The following is a 22,355-nucleotide window of genomic DNA, read 5'->3' as shown; positions in this document are numbered from 1 at the left end:
CCCCTCAAAGGCACTGGAAGCCTTCACTAACTTGAGGTCTAGTGTGAAATGATTTCTGCTCCGTGCCAGATGCTTTGATCCGCCACGGACAGAGCATGGACGTTCATTCTCTTCCTAGGATTCTAGCTTAGCTGTGGTGTGAGAGTTTCTTCATATAAGTGCTTTTTCTGGCTCCCCAGAGACTACCTGTATAGGGTCTTTGAAAATATCAGCCTTTTCTTCTAACTCCACTGCCCACTAGCACAAGCTAGTGCATGACCTCAGTGCAGTCCCAACATTTCACTGAGGACAGCGCGACCCACCTGAGCCCTGAGCAACCCCCCACCACTCCAACCCAGGATGCGCCTCCGGCAAAGGCTCCCCTTTCAGGGCCAGATTCCCAGTGGCCTGCAGGCCACTTACAGGGAGCCGCTCCAGAGCAGGCAGAGCCGGCAGGCAACCTCTCCCCAAATTGGTTCCAAAGTCAGGGCTTAAAGGGACCACTTGCAGGACAATAAAAGTGCTGCTTATTTCTGGTTCAAACAGGATGGTTTCCAAACCCTGAGGCAATGAGTTTCTGAATGTTCTATTCTTAGGAATCCACAGTTCCAGCTCCTTCATTTTAAGCCAATGTCAATTCATCACACATGTAGATGCCTGTGTCCTGACAGATGCTAGAGAAATTCAGGGAAAATAATTACTTCTGGCAAACCAGTTGGAGAGGCTGGGAGAATCTGTGTTTCTCAAATAGATCAACTGCTAATGGTTTATTTTTCTCCCCGGGAATTCTCAACTTCATCATTTTCAAGTAGGTGATAGATAACTAGACCTGTACACACGGGGACATTCATGGCCACGAGCTAGATTTTCCAACATAGAATTTCAATTAAAAAAAAAAATAAGAATGTAAATGAACATCAATGTGCCCAGAGGCTACTGAGTGATATAGGCACAGAAGGCAGAGGAGACTCGTTCTTTCGATTTCTCAGCATTCCTGGTGCCTCAGACTGAGAAGAGAGCGACAAGGAAAGAAACCCAGGAGACAGTGTGTGTCTCACGAAGGGCCTGAATGGGAGGCTCACACCACAAGCTCCACAGCCCCGAACTGGCAGACAGCGGGCAAAGACTGGGGTGAGGGCCTGGCTCTCCCGGGGGCAGCCCATCTGCCCGCCTGTCTGAGGCTTCGTTTGAGAACTATCTGCAGGTGTATTTCAGCAGATCCTAACCACTGTAAACAGGGAAAAGAGCTAAGTAAAAACAGTCAAGGCTCCAGGGGGGCTGAATCCTAAATGTCCTTGCCCGGAACCCCACCCCCGCCTTCCTCAGGTCAGCCGCAGGCGGCTGCAGAGTCTGGAGTGACGTGCCCTGCAGGTCTGATGACCACAACGACACAACCACCTACCACACATACGCTCTTGGGCGAAGGCTCGTTGTAGAGCAAGATGGCAGTGTCCCCCCCGATGCAGGTTACAGGAGCCTCTACCAGTGAGGGAGGGCCTGCCGGCCTGCGCAGCCGCTCCTGCCACCCTTGTGTGATGAGGCTATGGGCCAGCTGTCCCGGGCAGCTTTCAGACTGCCAGACTGGGGCGAATGCTCCAGAAATTTGGCAGACTTGTTGTGGATGAAATTTATGTTCTCTACATGGAATTTTCCCTGAGGAAAATCCACTGGTCTATATAGAATGGTTACTTTTGAATCTTGACCTCATTTATACACACTAGTCAGTCCAGGGCACAGATTCAACGTGCTGTCAGGAGAACTACACTGGAAGACCACTGGTCAAGTAAGATCGCGTGGGCAGATGGAGAGAGAAGCGTAGGAATAAGGTGAAGAACCGGGGAAGCTGCCACAGCCACTTCAGTGTATTCTAAAACCAGTGCAGAGGCCTCCTCTTCCCTCCCCCTCACCCACCTTACTCTTAGATGGGACACATTTGGCTATTTTGTCCCAGCGGTCAGAGGATCCCTTTGGGTACTGCTGTAATGCTAATTCCAGAAGTTTCTGTTGACTCTGAGTCCAGGGCTCCTCGGCAGCACGAGTTCTGTCTTTCTTCTGGCTCTCCTCATCGCTGGATTCCTTTTGTTCTGATATATCAAAGTCCTTCTGCCTCTTTCCTCTGAACCTCTCCTCTGGCTCCACCTTCGCGGCGGCCTCAGGCAGCTTGGCTGGCCTTCGCCTCCGTGGCCGGCTTTCCAGGACCACTGCCTCTTGCTCGTCGTCGTCATCCTCTTGCTCATCCTCATCCTCCTCCCCAGCCTGCTTTAGATCTTCTCGTTGGGTGATGATGTCATCTGGCAAGGCCGTGGTGGCCTTGGTGGGCCTGGAATTCTGAGCTGTAGATCTGAGTTCAGAGAGTCTGACCATTCCTGTGAGGAAGGACACATCACACGGACAGAAGGGCGGGTCAAGTCAGGTGACAAGAGTAACAACACTGTCCCCAACACAGCAGACAGTGTGGTAATAAGGCCTTCTGCATATATTATTTTACTTAAATTTTACAGTATTCTAGAAAAATAGGTATCCTTGTCCTAATTCTACAGATGACAAAAATCAGGCTCAGAAAGCAGCAGAGGTGTCAACTTGACCCCAAATTCTGCCTGATTCCAAGTTTCTGTCCTTCCCAACACTTTGAGGGACAGTGGATTATATACAGTCTGTCTGTGACCAAAGAATGCAAAGAGCTCTTCAAGAAGGAGTAACCTGCCACTTTTTAGGTAAGGAAGGATGTTCTTTACCATCCAGAATTGTTACTAATTCCATTAGCAAAGCTAAAGTGAATCTGCCAAACCTTGTGCTATCTATGCTCACCATCTGTGGGTGAGCCACCGACTCTGTGGGACCCGCTCTCCGCTCAAAGGTGCTGCCATGTTGGACAGTAAAGGGCAAACAGACTCTGTCTCCCAGCCACCGGTGCCATCTCAGAGATACCCCTGAATGTTCAATGTCACAGCTCTTACTCTGTTCATACTTTTTACCCGCTCCACCGATTCTCTAGTAAGATCTGTATCTGTGCAACAGTCTACACCACACCGCCTTTCCAAGAATACATTTTGGAGAGTGTCTTGGAGGCAGGCTTCCCCTGGGGTTGACTTTCTGGGTTTGCTCACCTGTATTGCTTTCTTTGGGATGTGTATTTAAGTTGGAAGGCGTTAGGAAGTATTTTCTTCCTGGCTCCAAGCAAAGAGTACAGAGACTCTAGGAAAATTGCAGTTAATCTGGAGGAAACACATTTTGAGAAATATAGAATTCTTGGGAAAGCTGCTTGTCTATTCTGAAAGACTGCCCTGTGTGCCTGGTGGTAAGGAGGTGGGCCGTGTAGGAAGTGCACAGAGCATTTGTGGGGTGTGCAGAGTGGCTTCCCCCTGTGTGCCCCCTACACTTAATACTAGCAAAGAACAGGCTTTCATGGATTTTTTAACATTAACTCCATCACTCTGTGTGTGTGTGTGTGTGTGTGTGTGTGTGTGTGTAGGGCTGGATTGTTTTGTTGGTACCTGTAATTTGACCCCTTTTAGGGATATGACCAACAGAGTTTATTGGCCAAAACTACTAAACCATTTATTTAAAGTTGTTATTATAAAAGGGGATTTATGTTTGAAGGAATCACTTTAGATTAGTGGGATGAAACGGGTGTTGACTCACCTGGGGAGCAGGTAACCAACTCCTTCAGCTGCTTGGCTTTGGTTGTCACCTGTTCCAAAGAATAAAAGCAAAGGAAAATCTTACTTTCCACAGGAGTCTTGTAGGTCAATTGACCTATTTCATAGAAGGTTCATGGGAATAAAATGGGCTCACGGAATCTTAGGCCTGGAAGGACCTTCAGTCACCCATCCACTCATGCTCATGTCTTTAACCAACAAGGAGACTGAAGCCCAGAAAGAGTAAATGGTTTGGTTCAAAACAGCCGTGTGACTGTGGCAGAGTCAGAACAAGAACTCGATCTCCTGACAACTTCTAGTTCAATGCCGGTTGCATCATACTAGTCTGCTTTTCAAAATACACTATATAAACAAGTTGTGTTTTTCAGTTAGGATTTGCTGACAGAATATCTTTCTTCATCAGAGAATGTTATAACAATGAGTATTAGAAACAGTGGAGAGATTTATTCTTAACTAATGTTAGAGCATAAATGAACTGCAAGAACATAGAAGACTGACACTAGAGGAAGACTCTCTTGGTGGAGTAGGGCAGTTAGACCCAAGACCCACGAGACCTTTACATACATGAGGGTGGATCCAAAGCAATATTTTTGTTCAGTGGCAATTATTTCTTTTTTTCTCTCTACAAATGGTATCACATCATTGGTCTCATTCTGTACCTTTTTTCATTTAATGATGTCTTGGAAACCTACATATGGATTTCCCTCTTTTAAAATTGAGATAAAATCTACATACAGTTAAATGTACAGATTTTAAATGTACAATTCAGTGAGTTTTAACCAAAGAAAAGGACCTATGTAACCATTTTAATTCTAATCAAATTATAGAACATTCCTATTATCCCAGAAAGTTCTCTTGTCCCCCTAATTTAATCTCTACTCTCCCACTGACAGCCACTGCTCTGATTTTTGTTAAAAACATTTTAAAATACAGGGTCAAATTAATTAAAAAAAAAGGTTAATTGCTCAGTGAATTTATCAATCAAGCCATTCTTTCCCTACTTATTTGAAATGGTGACTTTATGAAATGTTCCACTGTATACATGAACTATTTTTCTATATTTTGTATTCTGTCCCATTAATGCATGCATATTCTTGAACCGATGTTTCACTGCTTTAATGAAATTTGAAAGTAAAACCTCAGAAAGCATGATTGTTAAGAACTCAATTAGGTAGACTTGTCTTGATCCCACCTCTTATTAGCTGGGTAACTTTGAGCAATTTCTAATCTTTTCTCTGTGTTATGCATTACCCTCTGTCATATGTGGATAATTCGAGTAATACTATTTGCCTGTTAGGTTCTAAATTTGAAATAAGCTCTTACAATGATGCTGAGCAGATATTAAAGGCTTAGTAAATACTATCTATTATAATTGACATGGATCACTTGTTATTCATACAAAGGACAAGAATTTGAGAAAATATTTAAAGCTGCTTAGGAACACTCTTCACTTTTATTCCCTACTTTCCTCTCTTCCCAGATGACCTTGTTTCTTATTTAATATAAGAAAAAAGGAAGTTCTCCAACAGGAGCCTCTTTGCATTCCAACTTTCCCAGCTCATTTGCATCACCATATACCCTTCCTATCTTTTATCCCAATTCAAAGAAATTATCTTCCTTCCTCTTGAGTTTTCATAGAACTATGCTCCATCTGTGAATTTCCTTTGCTTTCATCTTCAGTTTCTCCCTGTCCATCAGATATGTTCCATAATTCTTCACACTGAGCTCAAGTGGTCTCCACTCTAAAAGATGATCTTGCCTTACATTGTCTTTTCTACTCCACTTGGCTTTCTCTTTCTCCAAATGTTCCTTCACTGCCTACTGTCCCCCCACCCCAAATAAATCTGTCCTTGCCATTCATCTGCCCTTTCTATTTTCTCCTTTGGTATCTCATACCACTGTTTAATATTACTTCAGGAAAGGAACGATTAACCTGCATCTCTGGCCCTGACCTCTACCTTGGAATAGCATGTCACAGAAATTGGCCAAATCGCAACAATGGATCTTCAGATCGAAAAGGACTTCATCTATAAAACAAGAAGCTTTCTTTGTCCCGAACATTGTTCTAAGATACCTGTCCGTACACCTATTCCCCACAGCAGTCATATTAGGTAGGTATATAATTATTATCCCCATTTTACAGAATCCGAGGCCCAGGGGGCATAAATAACATGTCGAACATTAAATAAAACACTAATGAGTAGCTAAGCCCAGGCAAGTTGGGTTCTAAAATCTTTGCTCTCAATCACTATAACATACTGCCTTTGGAATCCAAATCTCTTCTTTTATAGATGAAGAGATGGGCCATGTTCTCTTTCTGCTCTGTTACAGGGCTTCTCTCTTAAACTGCCACTAAATCTCTTCTTCAGAGGCCTCCTAGTTCCTCAAACAAAATCACCAACTTCTCTGCTTTCGCTTCCTTCTCTTGATAGTGCTAGCATCCCAGTCATCCAGGCTCATTACCTGTTGTCAGGTTTTGGTCTTTTCTCTCGCTCCCCAGCCACATGCTCCACAGCGTCAACCCCATCTGTTCCTTTCTCTCACAGATCGCCACCTCCTGGGTCAGTTCTTCATTCTCACTTGACTGAACCGCTACAACAGTCTTCTAACTGGACTCCTACTTACTAATATTTTTTATAGAGTAACACACTTAAGGTGGAGTTCTGATTAGACTCCTTTCATGGCTCATCACTGATTGTATAATGTTTAATTCCTTTTTTTTTTAAAGATTTTATTTATTTCAGAGAGAGAGCACACAGTGGGGTGGGGGAGGGGCAAAGGGAGAGGGAGGAACAGACACCCCGCTGAGCAGGGAGCCTGACGTGGGGCTGGATCCCAGGAGCCTGAGATCATGACCTGGGCCAAAGGCAGACGCTTGACTGACTGAGCCCCCAGGTGCCCCTTAATTCTTAACCTGACATGCAAGGAGATCCACAATTTGATCTGTTCTCTTTCTCGTAGATAGCTTTCCTTTGAGCAAAACTGAATAATTAGTCAGAAATTCCCTACCTTGTACTTTTGCTCATCATTAACATTGCCTGACATGATTTTCCTTTCATCAAATCTCTTCTTAAATATCTGTCTAGAGCCAAACCATCCTTCAAGGTACTATCAAGTGTGACTTCCTTCTTGATGACTTCCCTGATGTTCACTACCAGGGTGACCAATTCTGTGACAATCCCTCTTCTCTCTCAATTTCTATTATGTTTTCTAAGATGTAGTTTTTTTAGATTATCATACAATAAAATTATCTTTTTCTCTTTTGTCACATAGTTCTATGAATTTTAACTCACTTAGAGATTCAACTACCACCACATAGAGGATGTGAAATAATTTTTTTTATTGCATCTTGTTTAACAAAATATTTTGGAGATTATTGTAGAATAGTTCACAAAGATCTCTCTTGTTTTTTTTTTTTTTTGTTTTTGTTTTTGTTTTTTTTAAATAGCTTAACTGAAGGGCACCTGAATGGCTCAGTTGGTTAAGTGTCTGCCTTCGGTTCGGGTCATGATCCCAGAGTCCCAGAATTGAGCCCCATGTCGGGCTCCCTGCTCAGTGGGGAGTCTCCTTCTCCCTCTACCTCTGCATGCTCCTGCTCTTTATCACTCTCTCCCAAATAAATAAAATCTTAAAAAAATAGCTTAAGTGAAATATAATTCATATACCATAGAATTCACCAACTTAAAATGTACAATTCAGTGGTTTTTAGTATATTGTTATGTATAGCCATCATCATGGCCAACTTTAGAATATTTTCATCACTTCAAAAAGAAACCTTATACCCTTTGGCTATCATCCTCCCCACCTACCCCATCCCTCACCAAGCAATCCTGAATCTACCTTCTGTTTCTAGATTTTCCTGTTCTGGACTTTCATATGACTGAAATCATATAATAAATGGATTTTTGTGGCTGGCTTCATTCCTTTAGGGTAATGTTTTCCAGGTTCATCCAAGTTGTGGCACATATCAGTACTTCATTCCTTTGTGCTGAATAATATTCCACTGTATGAATGTACTGTCTTTTGTTTATCCATTCATCAGTTGATAATCATTTGCATTGTTTCAATCTTTTGGCTATTATGGATAATGCTGTTATAAACATTTGTGTATAAGTTTTTGTTTGGGCAAAATGTTTTCATTTATCTTGGGTATATACCTAGGAGTGGAACTGTGGAGACATATGGTAACTCTATATTTAACTTTTTGAGGAGCTGCCATACTGTTTTCCAATATGGCTGCACCATCTTATATTTACACCAGCAGTAAGTGTATGAGGCTTCTGATTTTTCTACATCTTGGCAAACATGTGTTATGGAAGAAAGTTTGTTATCAAACTTTTTGATTCTAGCCATCTTAGTGGGTGTGAAGTAGTATCTTGTGGTTTTGATTTGCATTTCCCTAGAGACTAAGGATATTGAGTATTTCTCCATGTGTTTATTGGCCATTTGTGCAACTTCTTTGGAGAAATGTCTATTCAGATCCTTTCTCCATTTTTTTATTTGGGTGATTTCTTCTATTATTGAATTGTAGGAGCTCTTTGTATATTTTGGATATAAGCCCTTTATCAGATAAATGATTTGCAAATATTTCCCCCATTCTGTGGTTGTCTTTTCACTTTCTTAATGGTGTACTGTGAAGCATGGAAGTTTTTAAATCTGATGAAGTTCAATTGATCTAATTATAGTTTTAGAGCTTACATATAGGGGAATATTGCCATCGTGAAAATTAAGACTTCTGATCCATGAACAGGGGACATTTTTTCATTTATTTTGATCTTCAATTTCTTTCAACAATGTTTTATAGTAGTTTTCAGAGTTATTTATACTTCTTTTGTTAAGCTAATTCTTATGTATTCTTTTTGATCTATTATGAATGAGATTATTTTCTGAATTTTCAGGTTGTTCACATCAGGTATAAAAATAAAACTGATTTTTGTATATTGATATGTATCTTCCAATCTTACTGAACTCATTAGTACCAACAGTTTTTAACATTAATTCCTTTGGATTTTGTATATATGAAATCAGGTCATCTGCAGATAGAAGCTGTTGACCTCTTCCTTTTCAATCTTCTTTGTCTTGACTGTAACCTCTAGTACAATGTTGAAATAAGCAGTGAGAGCATGCATCCTTGTCTTATTCCTTATCTTAGCAGGAAAACATCCCCTCTTACTCCAGTGAGCATGATGATAACTGTGGGTTTTTAGTAGATGCTTTTATCAGGTTGAGGCACTTTTCTTTATTCCAATTTTTTTAGTATTTTTATCATGCAAGGGCGCTGGCTTTTGTCATATGCTTTTATTGAGATGATCTTGTGATTTTTTTATTCTACTTATACAGTGTAATTTTAAGGTAATTTTCAAATATTGAATCTGCTTTGCATTCTTGGATTAAGTCCTGCTTGATCAGGGTATAAAATTATTTTTATAAGTTGCTAGATTAAGCTTGCTGTATTTCATTGAGGATTTTTGCATTCACACTCATAAAAATATTTGTATGTAGTTTTCTTGTTATTTTCTAGTTTGGATAAGGATAATACTGGCTTCATAAAATGAGTTGGGAAGTGTTCACTGTCTTCTATTTTTTGGAAGATTTTGTGAAGTTCAGGTATTCTTTAAAGTTTTGGTAGAATTCAGTGGTGAAGCCATCTAGATCTGGGCTTTTCTTTGTAGGTAGATTCTTTTATTACTAGTTCAATTGTTACACTTGTTATAGATCTATTTCAATTGTCTATTTCTTCTTGATTCAGATTTAGCAGTTTGTCTTTCTAGGAATTTTGTCCATTTCATCTATATCTATTAGAAAAATAGGTATTTAATTTCTTGGCATATATTTGTTCCTGGTATAGTATTCCTTTACAGCCCTTTTTATTTCTGTAAAGTTGGTAGTAATGTCCTTTTTTTCCCTCCATTTCTGATTCTAGCAATTTGAATCCTTTTCCCCCTGTTGGTCAATCTAGCTAAATGTGAATTTTATTGATATTTCCTAAGCATCAGATTTTGAGTTCACTGATTTTTCTCTATTGATTTTCTAGTTTCTATTTCATTAATTTCTGCTCTTCTTATTTCCTTTCCTCTGCTCATTTTAATTAATTAATTTATTTTTCTAATACCTTAAGGTGAAAGGTTAGATTACTGGTTTAGGATCTTTCTTCCTCTTTTTTTTTTTTTTTTTTTTTTTTTTTTAAAAGTAGGCTCCATGCCCAGTGTGAAGCCTAATGCAAGGCTTGAACTCCACAACCCTGAGGTCAAGACTTGAGCTGAGATCAATTTGGTCACTTAACCACCTGAGCCACCCAGGTGCCCCTCTTTCTTCTTCTTCTTCTTTTTTTTTTATGGGGCGGGGAAGGCTCCAGTGCAGAGCCCAACTTGGGGCTTGATCCCATGACCATGAGATCATGACCTGAGTCAGAATGAAGAGTTGGACACGTATTAACCAACTGAGCCACCCAGGTGCCCCCCCTTCTTCTTTCTTAATAAAGCATTTAAAGCTATAAATTTCCCTATATGAGCTGCATTAGCTGCATTACCTAAGTTTTGGTGTGTTATGTCTTCATTTTCATTCATGTTTAAGAACTTTGATTCCCCTTGTAATTTCTTCTTTGACTCATTATTTAGACGAGATCAAGTGCGTTCAGGGTGGTATGACTGTAGACTCATTGGTTGTTTAGGAGTCTGCTGTTCAATTTTAATATATACGTTGATTTTCCCGGTTTTTTTCCCTGTTAACTTATTTCTAATTTCATTCCTTTGGGATCAGAGAACATACTTTGCATTATTTCCATCTGTTTAAACTTTTGTTTGTTTGGCCTATCCTAGGATATGTCTAACACATACTTGAACATATATTCTCTTGCTGGATAAAGTGTTCTACAGATATGTTAGGTCTAGTTGGTTTATCATATTGTTCAAGTCTTCCTGTGGATCTTCTGTCTAGTTCTACACACTATTGAAAGTGGGGTTATTGAAACTTGCAACCACTGTTATTGAATTTTCTATTTTTCTTTAAGTAATCTCTACACCAAACATGGGGTTCAAACTCACGACCCTGAGATCTAAAGTTAAATGCTGTACTGACTGAGCCAGGCAGGCACCCCTTTTTTCATTTATATCAGGTTTTGTTGAATGTATTTTGGTGCTCAGCTGTTAGGCGCATATGTTTATAACTGTTATATTTTTCTGGATTGGCCTTTTAAAATATCCCTCTTTATTGCTGGTAACTTTCTGTTTTAAATATTTTGTTTGATATTTGTATAGCCACTTTGGCTTTCTTATGGTTGCTATTTGCATAATCCTATCTTTCCCATCCTTGTCTTTCATTTTATTTCTCTTTGAATCTAACGTGTGTCACATGTAGATTGTATACAGATAGATCATGATTTTTTAAAAATCCTGCCTGCCAATCTCTCTTTGGATTGTTTAATCCATTCACATTTAATGTTATTATTGATATAGCTGTTTTTAAGCTTATCACTTTACCTTTTGCTTTTTTCTTATGAATAAGTGAATTTCTAGTGTAGCATTTTTATTTATTTATTTTTTAAAGATTTTATTTATTTATTTGACAGACAGAGATCATAGGTAGGCAGAGAGGCAGGGAGGAAGCAGGCTCCCTGCTGAGCAGAGAGCCTGATGTGGGGCTCGATCCCAGGACCCTGAGATCATGACCTGAGCCAAGGGCAGAGGCTTTAACCCACTGAGCCACCCAGGCACCCCGTAGCATTTTAATTTAAAGTTTTTTTTTTTTAACTATTCTCTTGAGGTTTTTTTTTTTTTTTAGAAGTTCTAGGGTTTACCATATACATCTTAACTTATGAAAATCAGTCTCAGCTCTACATTAGCTCAATTCCAATGATAATAATAAACACTACTTCTATATAGCTCTATTCCTTTTCTCTCCAAACTCTAGTATAATCATTATATATGCTATTCATGTTATAAATCCAACAATACTTTGTCATAATTATTACTTTATCACCTATAGTTTACTCAGCCCAATAAAACTTTGCTCCCACCTGCCTCCTCTGTGCTCTTAGAGCAAGTATATTATAGATATATCATCTTTCTATATGTAATAGGCCAAGCAAACATTATATATCTATTATACAATTGCTTTATAAAATTACTTAGGAACAACATATGCATTTCTAATGGTCTTTTATAATTCCCTATTTACCTTCACTGGTGCTTTTTGTTTTTTCATGTGGATTTGAATTACCATGTGGGATCACTTGCTTTCAGGCTGAATGACTTTAGTTTTTGTTCATCTTGAAGTTTTTATTTGGCCCTCATTTTTTGAAAAACAGTTTTGCTAGATCTAGGATTCTTGGTTGGCAGGTTTTTCTTTGAGCAGTTTGAATGTGTTATTCCACTGCACTCTGGCCTCTATTGCTTCTGCTGAGAAGTGAGCTGTTAATCTTATTGGGTGTGGGTGGGAGGGGTTCCCTTGTTAGTGTTGAGTCATTTTTCTTTTGCTGCTTTCAAGATTTTCTCATTTTTGGCTTTCAGCATTTTAATTACATGTGCCTTCTGTCAATATCTAAGGCTTTCCTACTCAAATTTACTAAGCTTCCTGATGTATAGGCTAGTGTTTTTCAAAAATTTTGGAAAGTTTTTACCCATTATTCTCTGGATATTTTTTCTTTTCTATCTTTCCAGTACTTCCATTATGCACATGTTGGTGTGCTTAACAGTATCTCATAGTTCTCTGAAGCTCTGTTTATTTTTATTTTTCCCCTTGTTTTTCAGCTTGAATAGTCCTCAAGTTTGCTAATTTTTTCCTCTGTCAGTTCAAATTTACTATGGATCCTAGTCTCTAGTGAATTTTTAAAAATTTCAATTATTATATAACTCCAGAATTACCACCTGTTTCTTTTTCAAAATAATTTCTCTTCATTGATATTCCCTGTATGATGTAACACTCTCATCATACTTTCCTTTGTTTCTTTATTAATGCTTTCCTTTAGTTCTGTAACATATTTATATTGGCTACTTTGAGCTTTTTCTGTTAAATCTAAATCTGTTCATTCTCATGAGCAGTTTCTGTTGCCTTCTGTTTTTCATGGTTTCTTGGTTCTTTCCATGGCTCATTTTTTTTTTTTTAAGATTTTATTTATTTATTTGACAGAGATACAGTGAGAGAGGGAACACAAGCAGGGGGTGTGGGTGAGGGAGAAGCAGGTTCCCTGCTGAGCAGGGAGCCTGATGTTGGGCTCAATCACAGGACCCTGGGATAACGACCTGAGTCAAAGGCAGACGCTTAATGACTGAACCACCCAAGGGCCCTGCATTATTTTTTAAAAGTTTATTATTATTGTTATTATTTTAGTAATCATTACACCCAATTTGGGGCTCAAACTCATGATCTGAGATCAAGAGTCACATGCACTTTCGACTGAGCCAGTCAGGTGTCCCCAAGACTCATTTATTTTCATTGTAAACTGAATATTTAGATAATATATGGCAGCACTTCTGGTTACTGGTTTCCCCTTCCTGTCCCCCCTACACGCACCCCCATCACAATTGTTATTGTTATTTGCGTGTTTGTTCAGTGGATGGGTCAATTATTTTAGTGAAGTCTATGCCCCTCTGTCCCCTACAGTGTTAAGCCTCTGATGTTGCTCTTCAGGAAGGTGCAGGTATGGACAGGCCTGGTAATTTTGGATGACTGTGGTATGTGCAGAGAGAGGACTCTCCTCTTCTCTTCATCTGACCCCACTGAATGTTAAACACCACTAAATGCTAACAGATGCTCTACTGTTTACAAAATGCCCTGGGGCATAAATTGCTCAATAAACAAGTCAAATCAAATTGTGGTTCCTTTGAAGGAAAGTTTGTGAAGTCAATGTTTAATATTTGTTTTGACTTCAGGAGGTCTCCTCCCAGAGAAGGTATTGGTGAATTGGTTTGAGAATACCTGGTAATTACTCCTTGTGCTGACTGAGAATTCTGAATATAGTATGTATCAAAATCTGGCCTACCATACAAAACAAATAATTGCTATAATCTGAGTCCTTCAGAGCTTCAGTATCAAACATTGAAACTAATGGGATGTCACCATAGTAATCTTTGAACCATACTTTTCTCCCACTTAAAAGACAACTTAGAACTTTCTAGAAAAAAGCAAAGCACAAATGGTTAATTTTCTAATTCTATGTGGTAAAGTAATTCTTTTAATACTTTAGGCTCTTTGGGGCACCTAGGTGGCTCAGTGGGTTAAAGCCTCTGCCTTCGGCTGAGGTCATGATCCCAGGGTCCTGGGATCGAGCCCTGCATCGGGCTCTCCACTCAGCGGGAAGCCTACTTCCTCCTCTCTCTCTCTCCCTGCCTCTCTGCCTACTTGTGATCTGTCAAATAAATAAGTAAAATGTTTAAAAAAAATACTTTAGGCTCTTTGTCAACTTCACATTTCCTGGTATCATAAAATGGTTGTATCACAATGAGAACTGCAAATGATCCTTTTTTCTTGAGAATCTTTTTTTTTTTTTGGTCTCAGGAGGAAGGATGTATATGGCAATAATCACAAAATATTTGTTTTGGGGGCAAGTTTGGCATCCTCAGCATATTATTTATGATTCTAAGCAGATAAAGATATTTCTAAACAAGTAATGGTCTAATATAAAGCTTAATGGCCAGGGTGCCTTGAGTATGATAGCATGTCACTTCAAGAAATGAAAATCATCTTTCACTGTGTATGGTCATCATCAAATCCAGTTTGTATCCTTTAAACAAATACCTAGTAGTGCAATTGCTGGGTCCTAGCTCTATTTTTAACTTTTTGAGGATCCTCCATACTGTTTTCCAGATTGGCTGCACCAGTTTGCATTCCCACCAACAGTGTAAGAGGGTTCCCTTTTTTTGAATCCTTAATTAACTTTTTTTGGTTGAATAATATTCCTTTGTGTTTCTTTATGTATATGTGTGTATACACATATATACATATGTATATGTATGTATACACATATATACATATGTATATGTATACACACATATACATATAAAATCACATTTTCATTATCTAATCATCTGACAGACACTTAGGTTGTTTCCATACTTAGTTAATTGTGAATAATGCTGCTATGAACATGGAATACAGATCTCATTGAGATAATGATTTATTTCCTTTGGATATATGCCCGGAAGTGGAACTGTTGAGTCATATGGTAGTTCTATTTTTAATTTTTTGAGGAACTGTCTTCCATAGAGAATGTACTAGTTTACATTCTCACCAACAGTTTGCTGTTTGCTTTTCTCCACATCATCATCAGCATTGTATCTTGCCTTTTTGATAATAGCCATCCTAACAGGTGTGATGTCTCATTGTGGTTTTGATTTGTATTTCCTTGATGATTAGTGTATTGAGGACCTTTTCATATACCTGTTAGCCATTTATATATCTTCTTTGGAAAAATGTCTATTTAGTTCTTTTGCTCAGTTTTATATATATTTTTTTCCCCGCTGTTGCATTATAGGAATTCCTTATATATTTAAATATTAAATCATTATTGGATATGTGGTTTGCAGATATCTTCTCCTATTCCATAGATATCCTTTTTGTGTTGTTGATGGTTTCCTTGCTGTGCAGAAGCTTTTTAGTTTGATGTGGTCTCACTTGTTTATTTTTGCTTTTGGCATTAAATCCAAAAAATCATCACCAAGATTGATGTCAAGGGGCTTACCCCCTTTGTTTTCTTTTAGCAGTGTTATGGTTTCAGGTTTTATGTTAAAGTCCTTAATCCATTTTGAGTTAATTTTTGTGTAGGTGTCCAATTTCATTCTTTTGCATGTGCTGTTCAGTTTACCCAGCACCATTTATTGAAGGGACTGTTCTTTCCCCATTGTATATTCTTTGTTAAAGACTCGTTGACCTTGTATGTGTGGGGTTATTCGTGGCCTCTATTCTGTTCCATTGATTGGTATGTCTGTTTTTATGCTTGTACCATACTGTTTTGGTTACTACAGCTTTGTAATATAGCTTGAAATTCAAAGTGTGATGCCTCCAGCTTTGTTCTTCTTAAGGTTATTTGACTGTTGGTATTTTTTTTGGGGGGGGGGTTCCATACAAATTTTAGGATTCTTTGTTCAATTTAAGTGAAAAATGCCATGGGAATTTTGATCTATATATAGTGGATCTATAGATTGTATTGGGTAGTATGGGCAATTTAATACTATTCTTCCATTTTAATAATATTCTTCCATTCCATGAGCACAGAATATCTTCATCAATGTTTTATAGTTTTCAGCATGCAGGTCTTTCATCTTCTTAGTTAAATCTATTCCTAGTATTTTATTTTTTTTGATGCTGTTGTAGATGTAATTGTTTTAATATCATTTTCTGATAATTATGTTGTTTGTACATAGATATGCAACTCTTTTTTGTATATTGATTTTGTATCCTGCAACTTTACTGAAATAGTTTATTAGTTCTAACAGGTTTTTTCTTGGTGGAGTCCTTACGGTTTTCTATATATAATATCATGACATCTGCAAACAGAGATGACACTGGAGGTGAACTAGTGTCACTGTTTGGGTTGGTCATCACCAAATCTATTTCTCCCTTTTAGATCTAGATGACTTCAATAATACATGTGCCAATTTGAATTGTTTAGTGTTATTTTTCTCACAAATTCTATAATGAAGATTTCAGTTACTCATTCTGCTTTTATATGATGTGCAATTATAGAAGATAAGGTCTCTGACTTAAAGGTAGGTTGTGTCAAGATATATTCAAGACTTTTTTCTAGCCTTCTCTTGGGAGAAGACATATATTTCTACATAGGTCTCATGCAGATAAGGCTTCTCTTCTTCCTCAGTATCTGAATTAATAATATTGTGGGCTACTGCCTAAGGTAGTATTTTGGATAACACTCTTGCTACATGTGTTTTAATAGTTACATGAATTGTAGAATTGTAGGAAAATTTGTTTTACCATTTTCTGATCCCAAGTAGAAAACATTTTATAATCCTTCTTCTTGATACAGGTATATCTAAGTTTATCTTTAAAATTCTTATGAAATAGGGGATCTACAATCAAATCTGCGACATATGGCCTAGGGTGGAATGGACAAAAAAAAAAATCTAAAATAGTTTCATTCCTTCTAGTGAAAACACTGATGAAAGTAACAGAAAATTAAATTAGCAAAATGAAAATTCCATAAGGTCCAATTAGGATCAGTGGAGAGAAACATGGTGGCATATTTCTATTCACTATATAGAAGAATTTTCTAATTTTCTGAGCTATATAAAGTGTGTTCCTGGCATTCCCAGATAACTCAGAAAATAAATGTTGACTACTAGTGATAATCTCAAGTCCTGTTTTTCAAATTCTGGTTGATGACATTTTAAGTATTACTCTAATAATAAAAATTATTTAACTAGAGGTGCCTGGGTGGCTCCATCTTTAAGTGTCTGCCTTCAGCTCAGGCCATAAATCCCAGGGTCCTGGGATATAATATATATATTATATATATATTATATCCCAGGGTCCTGGGATATAATATATATATTATATATATATTATATAATTATATTAATTATATAATATATAAAAATATATTATATACATATATTATATGCATATATATTAAATATATACATTGTTTTATATAATAAAAATTATATATACACATATATACACAATTATATACATATATTTATATATAAAATATATATACATATACATATATATACAATATACATATATATTATACACACACACACACACACACACACACACTCAGTAATTAAAGGAATGAAGTCCTGAAAAAAAATTCATTATTTTCATTCAGTAGTATTTAATTTTGGCCAACTCTATATGAATTGAACACCCATTATAACTAAGTACTACTGTACCTTTCAAGTACAAAGGGCATTCTGTTATTTGAATATTAAATAAGCCACCTGAAAATGTTTCCAACTGGTAGAAAGCAGTGCTGTTCATTCTTATTATTTCTTCAATGTCTTTAAACTTTTCTATGGATCCTCTGGAGAGAAAAATATAAGAAATAATAATAGAGTTCATCTTAACCATTTAAAAAGAGAGCCTTTCATTAACTTCCTGATTACCTTTACAAGTAATGTAGATGTTTTGGCTTTTTTCTTGTGTGGGGGGGTTCCTTTTTAATTTGAATTCAATTAATTAACATATATTGTATTATTAGTTTCAGAGGTAGAGTTCAGTGATGCACCAGTTGCATAGAACATCCAGTGCTCATTCCATCAAGTGACCCCCTTAATGTCCATCACCCAGCTACCCCATCCCCTGACCCACCTCCCCTCCAACAACCCATAGTTTGTTTCCTATGCTTAAGAGTCTCTTACAGTTTGTCTCCCTCTCTGGTTTCATCCTATTTTATTTTTCCTGGGTTTGTTTCTTTTACTAACCAGAATCATGCTATATGTATTGTTCTTTGGTGTGCTTGTTGGCAATGTTCTCAGCCTAGGATACTCCATTTATCCATTATATATTCCACAGAATTAGTGTCACTGCTTGGGTTGCTTCATTCAGCTGTTATAATAAGGCTGACTTTTGTGCACAAACTTGAGCACCGGGGCTGGAATTTGAGGGGAAGAGCGTCAGTTTGAGCCCTTAGCAATCTGAGGTGAAAGTGGCATTGAGTACATAGCAGGGTGTGCACGCTGACTCGGGCAGGAGGGCGGCAGGACTGTGAATATGGGACCCACAGGCTGATGGCATCATGTGTGACAGGGACATGGCTGGTTTTGCTTTTAACTTTTGTTTTTCTGGGAAACTCTATCTCTCCTTCTATTCTAAATGAAAACCTTGCTGGACAGAGTATTCTTAGCTGTAGATTTTTTCCTTTTAGCCATTGGAATTTATCATGCAGCTTCCTTCTGAGCTGTAGAGTTTCTGCTGGAAAAAACCCACTGATAGCATTATGGGGTTCCCCTTGTATGTCACTGCTTTCCTTTCTCTTGCTGCTTTTAAATTTCTCTCTTTATCACTACTTATTGCCATCTTATTTACTTTATGTCTTGGTGTAGACCTCTTTGGGTTGGTGGTGTTGGGAACTCTCTGTGTCTCCTGGATTGGGATTTCTCTTTCCTGCCCCAGATTCAGGAAGTTTTTAGCTCTTATTTCTTCAGAAAATCTTCTGCCCCCTCTTCTCACTCTTCTCCTTCTGGCATCTCTATAATGCGACTGTTGTGCTTGACAGTGTCGCTGAGTTCCCTGGGTCTATTCTCATTTTTTGTACTTTTTTCCCCTGTCATCTGCTCAGCTTGATTACTTTCCATGACTCTGTCCTCCAGGTGGCTGATCTGTTCTTCTGCTTCCTGTCGTTTGCTATTTATTCCAGGTGGTCTATTTTTATTTCCATTTAGTGAATGCAGTAGCTCTAACTGGTTCTTTCTTAAGTCTGCTATCTCTTGGTGGAGGATCTCATGGAAGTTCTGCACTCCTTTCTCAATTCTAGTGAGTATCTTTATGAGCATTACTTTAAATTCGCTATCAGACATATTACTCATCTCCATTTTGTTTAGGTTTCTTGTTCTGATTTTGTACCGCTCTTTCATTTGGGACATATTCTTCTGTCTCCTCATTCTGTCTATTGCTGTGTCTGTTTCTCTGTGATAGGAAAGTCAGCTATGTCTCCCACACTTGAAAGTAGAGGCCTGATAAAGAAGAGGTCCCACAGTGCAAAGTCCCCTATTCCCCAGAACATGGCACTTCAGGGGTGTCTTCTATGTGTGTTGCCACAGGCGTGTCCTATCATTGTGGTGGAGCTGTGTTTGCTTTCAGTTCAACCTGCAATGGCTCTCTGCCTGTTGTGGGCAGAGTCTGGTTCCTGTGGTGTTAGTGGGCCAGTCGGGGGCTGCCTTGGGCTTGAGTTCAGTCACACCAGGAGTTTACCAGAGATAAAGTAGCACCAAACTGTGTTGTCCCCTGAGAAGCTTTTGGTGGTGGGTGGGTGGGGCCTACAGTCAGACCAGCTGCCTGCCCCCAGCCCACTGGGGTCACAGTCAGACTGGCATGTGGTTCTCCTCCCGTCTTCCTGGGGCAGGACTCACTCTGGAGTGGTGCTGGCCCTCGTCTGGGCTGCTTACACACTGTCAGGCTTGTGGCAGCGCTTTGATGGGATTTTGCCAAAAGCGATGGGAGAGGGTGGATCTGCTTTGCTGTGGCCTCTTGTCAGGCCTGGAGTCTGTTCTACCAGATGTTTTCACTTTTGAGTCACAGGAGAACCTTATATATTTTAGAGATTAATCTTTTATCAGATAGAAGGTTTGCAAATATTTTCTCCCACTCCACAGATTACCTTTTCATTCTGTTGACTGTTTTGTTTTTTGTGCAGAACTTTTAAGTTTGATATAGTTCCACTTGTTTATTTTTGTTTTTATTGCTCGTGCTTTTGGTGTCCTATCAGTGAAATCATTGCAAGACCAATGTCAGGATGCTTCCCCCTATTCTAGGAGTTTTAGTTTCAGGGCTTATGTTTAACTCTTTAATCCAGTTTGAGTTGACTTTGCATGGTGTAAAAGTCCAGTTCATTCTTCTGCATGTGGCTATCCAGTTTTCCTAACATCATTGCTGAAAAGACTAACCTTTCCCTATTGTGTATAGTTGGCACCCTTGTTGAAGGGTGAAGTTGACTGTGTATGTGTGTATTTACTTCAGGGTTTTCTGTTCTGTTGTCCATTTGTTTTCTTTATGCTAGTACCACACTGTTTTGATTACTGTAGCCTTATATTTTGAAATCAGGAAGTGTGACGCTTTCAGCTTTGTTGTTCTTTCTCAAGATTGTTTTGGCTATCTGTGTCCTTTGTAGTCCCATACAAATATTAGGATTGATTTTCCTATTTCCGTAAATCAATAAAGCTTTTATAATTAAAAAAAAGAATGAGGTAGACCTATTATATACTGATATGGGAAAATATTAAAGGCAACATATTCTTTTTCCTTAGATTCTTAAAAGTAGTTTTAAAAATCAAGGTAATAATGTTTATTTATTTATTATTATTATTTTTTAAAGATTTTATTTATTTATTTGACAGACACAGATCACAAGTAGGCAGAGAGGCAGGCAGAGAGCCCGATGCGGGGCTCAATCCCAGGACCCTGGGATCATGACCTGAGCTGAAGGTAGAGGCTTTAACCCACTGAGCCACCCAGGTGCCCCTATATGTTTATTTATTATATTAATTATTTATAATATATAATATTATATATTATTATTAATAATACTTATATATTACATATTAATTAATATGTAATATATATTAATATACAATTAATATATTAAAATAGCTTTTTAAAAAGCTTTAAAAATATTATTTAAAAAATAGCTTTAAAAAAAAAAAGCAGTATACAACAAGGACTTAAGAAGAAAAGCAACATACCCTACGTCCAGAGTCAGTAATTTCTGTTCATAGTTATGATATTATTGTTTACAGTGTATGTATAATTAAATAACATGCTTTTGGTATATCCTGAGTTCAACCTCTTTTTCCAAACTCTTTCAATAACCCTTGGTCCAAACAACCATCATCTTTTGCAGGAACAACTGAAACAGCATCTTACTTAGCCTGCCTTCCTGCTTGCATACTTTTCCTACCACAATGTCTTCTCCACAGAGCAGTCAGAATGACCCGTTTAGATCTTGCACTCCTTTGCTCAAACATTTCCAGTGTTTTAACCATCTCACTCAGAGTAAAATCCACACTCTTTATTGTGGCCAGCAAGGCTGTAGATAGCCTGGTTGTCCACTGCCTCTTGCCCTCATCTTTTATAATCCCCTCCCACTCACTCTTTGACAGCCATATTGGCCTTTATGCTAGACTCTGCACACCCCCAGCATGATCTTATCTCAGAGCTTTTGTAAATGCTATTTCCTCTATGCGGAACACTTTCTCAGACAGCCTTGCTTCTTCACTTGCTTTGTGTCCCTGCTTGAGAATTATCTGTTTGAGAGACTCCTCAGAACGCCATTTTTAATTGCAATTCCCTTCAGTGTCTAACCTCTTACTCTTTCTTTTTTTTTTTTTTTTTTTTGTAAAGGTTTTATTTATTTACTTGACAGAGAGATCACAAGTAGGCAGAGAGGCAGGCAGAGAGAGAGGGGGAAGCAGGCTCCCCGCTGAGCAGAGAGCCCGATGTGGGGCTCGATCCCAATCCCAGGGTCCTGGGATATAATATATATATTATATATATATTATATCCCAGGGTCCTGGGATATAATATATATATTATATATATATTATATAATTATATTAATTATATAATATATAAAAATATATTATATACATATATTATATGCATATATATTAAATATATACATTGTTTTATATAATAAAAATTATATATACACATATATACACAATTATATACATATATTTATATATAAAATATATATACATATACATATATATACAATATACATATATATTATACACACACACACACACACACACACACACTCAGTAATTAAAGGAATGAAGTCCTGAAAAAAAATTCATTATTTTCATTCAGTAGTATTTAATTTTGGCCAACTCTATATGAATTGAACACCCATTATAACTAAGTACTACTGTACCTTTCAAGTACAAAGGGCATTCTGTTATTTGAATATTAAATAAGCCACCTGAAAATGTTTCCAACTGGTAGAAAGCAGTGCTGTTCATTCTTATTATTTCTTCAATGTCTTTAAACTTTTCTATGGATCCTCTGGAGAGAAAAATATAAGAAATAATAATAGAGTTC

At 37.8% G+C, this 22,355-nt stretch overlaps 1 protein-coding gene across 1 annotated transcript in view; it reads right to left on the bottom strand.

Annotated features, from left to right (window-relative positions):
• LOC111155601 (DnaJ heat shock protein family (Hsp40) member C1) overlaps positions 1-22,355 on the bottom strand; it is a 224,017-nt gene that overhangs the window by 940 nt on the left and 200,722 nt on the right. The window contains exons 10-11 of the mRNA XM_022515864.1: positions 3,622-3,670; positions 1,891-2,345 (exon numbers count right to left, since the gene is read on the bottom strand). Coding sequence (XP_022371572.1) covers positions 1,891-2,345; positions 3,622-3,670 — 504 coding nt within the window. The remainder of the gene's footprint in view (positions 1-1,890; positions 2,346-3,621; positions 3,671-22,355) is intronic.

This window comes from Enhydra lutris, unplaced genomic scaffold (assembly GCF_002288905.1).
Source record: "Enhydra lutris kenyoni isolate GAN:26980312 unplaced genomic scaffold, ASM228890v2 scaffoldscaffold42, whole genome shotgun sequence".
NCBI lineage: Eukaryota > Metazoa > Chordata > Mammalia > Carnivora > Mustelidae > Enhydra > Enhydra lutris.
The sequence above is the reverse complement of the archived record's forward strand: the minus strand, read 5'-3'. Positions and strand labels throughout refer to the sequence as shown.